General features: G+C 53.9%; 1 protein-coding gene across 1 annotated transcript in view; it reads right to left on the bottom strand.

Moving 5' to 3' along the window:
* Positions 1-7192, bottom strand: part of ITGA2 (integrin subunit alpha 2) — an 85993-nt gene that overhangs the window by 51798 nt on the left and 27003 nt on the right. The window contains exons 2-3 of the mRNA XM_015562609.1: positions 4480-4536; positions 4122-4276 (exon numbers count right to left, since the gene is read on the bottom strand). Of these exons, the coding sequence (XP_015418095.1) occupies positions 4122-4276; positions 4480-4536 (212 nt within the window). The remainder of the gene's footprint in view (positions 1-4121; positions 4277-4479; positions 4537-7192) is intronic.

Genomic DNA, 7192 nt, shown 5'->3' with positions numbered 1-7192 from the left:
TCGCCCACCCCCTGAAATTCTTTGTCAGGTCAGTAAACAGTGTTTAAGGCGGTCTGGGTTGTTTCGCACCCACAGTCCCGGGCTGTTGTAAATGCCTCCCTTGGTCTTTGAGTCTCTAAACTCCCCAGTGTCCCTTCAGTGCTAGCAAGGTCCCAGGGTTTACAGCAGGTGCTGAACATTATCCTCTCAGATCCAGCAAATGCTGATTGCGGTCCCGGGGGCTGGCACAGCTCACAGCTCCGGGGTACTGTTCCCACATGCCCGGGGTGCCTTGGCCCTGTCCACCCCGGGAGGGTGCACGTGGGGCCAACCCTGCTGTGGCCAGACTTGATTCAGCCACTGGGATACCTCGGTGAATACGTCAGTCAACACGTCCTGGCCACGCCCGGCTGGTGTGCTCAGTGGTTGAGCATGGCCCCCAGTGTGGGGCCTGCGGGAGGCAGCCAATCGATGATTCTCTCTCATCATTGATGCTTCTCTCCCCCTCTCCCTCTCCCTCTCCCTCTCTCTCTCCCTCTCCCTTCCTCTCTGAAATAAAAAATATATATATTTTTAAAAATATAGGTGCATTTAAAACATTTTATCTCTCTTTTCACTCATCTACCCAGATTTGTTCTTTATTAGCTCTGTCCGCTTAGGGAAACTATGGAAGCTGTGTCTGCGTGCCCTCATTTGCCAAGGGGGCAATGATTTTACAAAGCTCTCAGGAGCATTATGAGTACTCTGCGCCTGGAGAAGAAAGAACACCCAGTGAATACCGGGCACTGTTATGCCAACATCCTATATGCCAGTCTGCGGTCTGCTCTAGAGCTGAGTGCCTCCTTGTTAGTGTTTATCTAACATGCTCCCGCAGACAGTCCATTATATTCACAACACACGGAGCTTAGTTACGTGTCTCCTTAATTCTAACCGTACTGTGAGCGCACACAGAGATGGGTGGTTTGGGCCGTGACACCGGTTCATTCTCGTCCCCTTTTCTGCAGGAACGTCTCGGGAACAAAGGAACTTCCTGCAGCTGGAAATACCTGGCTTCCCAGCCAGGCGCGTCCTCAGCGGCTGCACCAGCTCACGGCGCTGTCACGGAATGAGCTCAGCCTGTGCTGGGGGGGGCCTGGGGGAGACCAACAGCCCAGTGTGTCTCCCCAGACGCCCAGGAAGCGACCTGACACCCCCGCCCCCACCCCCTGCATTGTGTGCGATAAGGATCGTGTCACTGCACTTGAACTTCCATGAGGGACGACCCAGGAGAGTGCGCAGGCCACAGGTTCACAGGGGACGGGGCGCTCAGGGGCTGTGTTCGGGGTCACCTGCCCTGGGAACCAGCCAGCTCCCCTGAGACGGCTCAGAAGGCTCTGGAACCCTCGAAGGCGGGTCACCACTACTTCCAGAGTAAATTCCTCAGCGTAGTAAAAGGATAATGGATAAAACCAGGACCAGGGTGTGCTAAAGCCTCATAGTCCCAACGTAAAAACGTGCCTATACATTCACACACACCTGGCTGTGCACAGCTGGAATTGGACTTCACAGACAGCGGGGCAGGAGCTCAGAATGACCAGGGCTGTGAGCGAGGGCCGGGAGGAATGAAGGGCTGAGAGGAGCCGTGGGGCTCAGCAAAGAGTGAGTGAGCAGAGCAACCCCCAGCAGCAGCTTCCCAACAGGCCGGGAAGGAATCAAATCAAGCTGTGCATGTGTGTGTGCGTGCATGCATGTGAGTGTGTCTGAGCAGATGTGCATGTGTGCGCAGGTGAGTGTGCGTGCATGAATGTATATGCATGCAAGCAAGTGTGTCTGAGCACATGTGCATGTGAGTGTGTGTCCGTGCACGTGTGCATGCATGTGTGTCTGTTTGTGTGTGTGCATGTGTGTGTGTTATGGATACAAGGTCTAAAGACAAGGACTTACAGTTACTACAGGAATCTGCTTTCTGAATCTGAGTGAACTTGACCGCTACAGAGGGAAAGCTGATGCCCAAGCAGCCCCTCCCACACCTGCTCCGCCCCTGAGGTCTGCGAACTGTCATCCTCAGGAGTGGGAGGGATCAGCGCCACTGTCCACACACACACACACACACACACACACACACACACACACACACACGGGCAGTTCCGGACGCCCGGTCTCATGCAGGTCCCGGCGCCTGGGTGGCTGACGGCGCTCATTCTCGCCGCGGCCACCGGCCCTGCAGGGGGAGCACCGGGGCCTGGACTTGGGTGTGTGCCCTTGACAGTGGCTTGGAGGCAGGAAGGACTGGTGTGCTGAGGGCAGAAGCAGCCAGGGCACTGGAGCCCGTGACCACGGGGAAGGGGGAACAGGAGATGGAGCAGCCAGAGGAGACCAGGTCGTGCCGCAGGCTTCGGCACTTATTCCTACTGTGGTGGGCAGCCTCAGGGGGAAGCTGCGGGCTGTGGGCTCAGGTGTCTGGGGGGAGGGCCGACAGGACTGGCCCTGGATGCCACATGGGGGAGGGGAGAGGAAGAGGAGCCTCGGTGGCTGGTGCAGGAATCAGACAGCTGCTCCTCTGCAGCCCAGTGCGCTCTGCGTCTCTATCAGGCCCTAGAGCAGACGTGACAGGCGTCTGCAGCTCAGGACAGAACAGGGATGGGGCCGCGACATCGGCGTCAGCAAGTGTGTGTCCCTACATTCCAAGGCCACACTACACAACCACAACACCTTTGTGTCTTTAGCATCCTAGGGTCTATGGTTCTCAAAGGGTAAGGAGAGACTTGTTAGAGATATTCTCTCTCTCCCTCTCTCTCTCTCTGTCTCTCTGTCTCTCTCTCTCTCTGTCTCTCTGTCTCTCTCTCTCTCATCTCATGTCTTCTGTTCTCTCCCCCCCACCCCCACCCCAAATGATGGCAGTGATTGCTCTCATGGGCCCTGGTGTCCACCCAGACTGCTCTGACCTCGTCCCTCCCCGAGGCTCCGGCGTCAGGGACTGCTCTTCCGCGGCCTCTTCACCTCCACCCCAGAGACCTGGCTCAGGATTCGCCTCCACCACGGCCCCTCCAGAGACCCGCTGCCCTCTCCAGTGGCCACTTCATCTCGCCCCCGGCACAGGCAGCCATGCTCCACAATGTGAACTCCCTGGACGCTAAGTGTCCCTGTGACTGCTTTTCTAGAGCATCCGACAGACGCTCACGCAGGAAAGAAGGCCATGAATGACAGCTCTCAGGCGACAGGCCCACAGCAGCCCGTTTATCACTGCGAAGACCCTGGCTGGGAAGCTCCCTGAGGGAGTCCTCTGCGGCCCCAGCGGGTGAGGGTCCCTCAGGACTCCTGTCCACCAGGGGGCAGCAACTCCGGCGGAGTGGACCCAGGGCTCTTCTGCCTAAAGACAACCTTCAGAATCATCTGAGTTTATTTTCATAGTTACCAGGGAAAACGGGCCCTGCAGTGGGGCATATATTTCCAGATCCATGAAGGTAGCTGTATATAAACGGGTCCATGGTTTGTAAATGTGATCTTTACACAGCACTACAAGCACTGAGGGCACACTGGGGGGGAAATAAAAGATGCCAGATGCACTAGAGAAAGTGCCTTTGTAACTGTGGGTGGATGCGTAAGGACTCTTCTCACACCAGCAGGGACGGCTGATTTAGAATGAAACCAGTAGACAAAGCCTTGACGAAGGAGACAATTTCGGGAACTCGTCTACTGCTAGAAATGCCCCGGGCAGCATCAGCTACTGAACGGTTAAAACTCAACAGAGAGCAGCTTACAGACAAAGAACTGGAGATAAATCTACCTATTATCTATCTATCATCTATCATCAATCTATCTATCTATATCTATCATCTATCTATCATCTATCATCTATCTATTATCTATCTGTCTGTCTATCTATCTGTCATCTTCTATTAAGTGCCAAAACTGGTATTATGAATTTGCTATGGACTATGTAGAGAAAATGTTCTCTCCAGATTTTCAGAAAATAGCGCTATCCATTCCATCAATTAGCAACCTGAGAGTTATCAACTCGCAAAGAAAAACCCTCCATTTAAAGATGCTTGAGGCCTCCTCATCAGTAAATAGTCGTGACCCCACCGGAACAAGCAGTTGCCGTCCGATATTAAATGTACTTCGTGTCTTTATTGAAACAACGAAGAAGAGAGCGCTCTTACCAGCTGCCTTTTGGGTTGACGAACTGCTGCACCGCGTAGCCAAACTGGGCGTCGGCGGGCCCGGAGAAGACCCTCGCGTCCTGGAGGCCCACGTTGTACGCCACACAGCAGCGAAGGACGCCTAGCAAGGAGAACAAGGACAGGCCATGTACACGCTGTGAAAACCACCTATCCTCTAACTCCCCGTGGCCACTTCAGAAACAGCTCGCTTCACATCCTCCTCCTCCTCAGGTTGCCAAGAAACAGTAGCTCCTGCCTTAGGCACTGACTTGGAGAGTTACCAGCTCTCAAAGAATAGAAAGTACTGCACCAGGCTTAGCATTTCATATTCGTGATTCATTATCTCATACATCTTCACCAGCAGCCCCGGGAGACGGCTGCTGGTAGCACCGCTGTTTTCCAGGGGCCTCGGATGCTCCGGGGATAAGGAGTCGCACAGGTGGAGGTGATGAGAGCGGAGAGGGTTCGAGCACAGGACTCCCTGCACAGGAACGTGGCCTCGACCCGCAGGTCCCCTGCAGGGATTTCCGAGTGACTCCAGCCCTTAGGCCTCCCCCCGGCAGGGCTGAGGCGTCTCCTATTTCTGCTGAATCTCCCTGCGATCCTGACACGGAGTCTATGGAATGTCTACTGAAACGCGCAGCTGACACATCGAAGAAGCAGAAAAACCACAGCTCCTGGAAAACCGTGTCATTCCTTCCAGGAGGAGGTCCTTACTGAGGAAATGCAGAGGGAACTGTCGGGTGGTTTTGCTTTGGAGACTTCTTTCTGACACTCAAGGAGCGATCATCGCTTTCAAAAACAAGAAAGGCCAGGAAGGAAGAAGCCTCGATAGATTTGAAAACACCTGGTTTCCAATGGAAAGGGGACGAGGGGAGAGAGAGTGGTAGATTCTGTGCCAACAGCATTAATGTCAGCTGCCCTCCATCCTGTCCTCCACCCTGTCCTTCGCCCTGTTGAGAGAGACACATCCATTGGTTGCCCGAGCCCTGACCAAGGCAAGAGCCTGCAACCCAGGTACGTGCCCTTGACCAGAACCAAATCCGGGACCCTACAGTCCGCAGGCCGACGCTGTCCACTGGGCCACACCAGCGAGGGCAACACTCCTTTAAGCTGAAAAAAACCCTCCTACTGGGCAAGACCAAAGTGGATCACAGTGCGAAGAACCGCCTGCCCCGGCACGTCCGCCCTGCAGGAGCCACTGCTCTCCTGCGGGAGCCTGCCCAGGCGCCCACCTCCCTGCGCTCGGACCACGCACAGCACCCTGTCGGCCCGGTGCCCCAGGGATGGGCGGGAGGAAGACCTCTCCGCTTTGTGACTTACTCTTGGCATCACTGTGCACTCCTGAGGCCGCAGAGCCCTCCCTGAGAAATGCTAAAAGGCGCAGCCCTGTCCCCTCCAACGCCCCACCACCCGGGGCAGATTCCACAGAAGCTCCAGAGGAGAGGACGCGGTCTCGCAGCCCTTTGCTGAGTCATCCCCAGTACGGCACCACGAGAGCCTAAGAACAGTATCAGCCCGGACCCCCAGGAAGCCACAGCCGCAGGAAGTGGGGTTACTCAGGCCCTGAAACTGAGAAAACTGCCTGCAGACTCTGCAGTCAGTTCATCCTCCCGATGTGGGGGGGGGGGGGGGGTGCGGGGGGGGGGGGGGGGGGCAGTGGGACGCAGCCATGGTCCGTTATATCGATCGCACCCAGACCGCAGGAACCCATCGTCAGTGCGCGGTCTCCACGAGAGAATGAAAAAGATAAAGCAGAAGTCGTGTGGAACCGCCCCTCCTCTCAAAATAAAGCAACCACTTCAAAAGTGCAGGCTACTGGGGAAGGACCGCGATGAGAGGGACCTGGGCCAGATGCCTGGGTACGGCTTCAGGGCTTTAAGGAAGGGCAGAACCACTCACACAGAACAGTCCTCACAGCCCCCCAGGACCAGTGGTGGGGCATTCCCGTGTTCCGTCCTAGCCTATGTAACACAAGGCTAATATGCAAATTGTCCCCTTAACTGGGAGTTCGACCAGGGGACGGGGCCAACCAAGACCACAGCCCCTCCCCCCAGCTGGCCCAATCGGGCAGCCGGACCCCACCTGTGCATGAATTCGTGCACCGGGCCTCTAGTCAAGAAATAAAGAACAGTGTGATTCTTCTTGAAAGGTCTTTGTTTTGCCTGTCAATCTTTTTTAATTTTTATTTTTAAAAATATATATTTTACTGATTTTTTAAAAGATATTTTTATTAATTTCTGAGAGGTAGGGAGAGGGAGAGATAGAAACATCAATAATGAGAGATATCAGCTGCCTCCTGCGCGTCCCACATGGGGACCAAGCCCCCCACCCAGGCAGGTGCCCTGACCGGGAACTGAACCATGACCTCTTGGTTCATCGGCCGACACTCAACCACTGAGCCACGCTGGTCGGGCAAAAGGTAGACATTTTTAAATGGTAACATAAAAAATGTATGCTGAGCAATAGAAAGAATAAGAATTAAATTAAACACGAAGCACCATTTTACATCCCTCAAACCACGAATAGTAAAAAAAAACAAACCAAAATAACTACAAAAAGTGAATTAAAATCTCTCATTGGTGAGCAAGGTACACACACCACTGATGAGACACGGAGCACCCTGCAACCAGGGCTGGAGGTGCTGCGTCTGGGACCAGGGGTGCCCTCCAGAAAGTGGCCGAAGGGAAGAGTGGAGGATATTTATAGCTGTATGCACAGCAGGGACAAAACCCACAGGAAGCAGCCTACATATCCGCCAGGAGACAATAGCTAACCCCACAGGACGGGCAACATAAAGTCCAAGCCGGAGCCTGAGGCCGCAGGAAACGCACCCGCGAAAGATAGCAAATGAGGGCGAGTTATTTTCATGTAAATGGTGAGTCTGTCCATGAAAAAGCACATTTACACTTAAAAATAGCAAAGGAAAGATATGTAAATGTTTCCTATTAAGATGACTATGAAGCATGTGTCATTCTTTTCTAGAAAAATATTAAAACTTCCTGCTTTATAAAGAGTGAAATTATTATAAACTGAAATCATTAATCAAGTTTAGTGTTTCGTGACCACCC

The sequence above is a fragment of the Myotis davidii genome, unplaced genomic scaffold (assembly GCF_000327345.1).
Source record: "Myotis davidii unplaced genomic scaffold, ASM32734v1 scaffold496, whole genome shotgun sequence".
Taxonomy (NCBI): domain Eukaryota; kingdom Metazoa; phylum Chordata; class Mammalia; order Chiroptera; family Vespertilionidae; genus Myotis; species Myotis davidii.
This window is presented reverse-complemented; position numbering and strand designations above follow the sequence as displayed.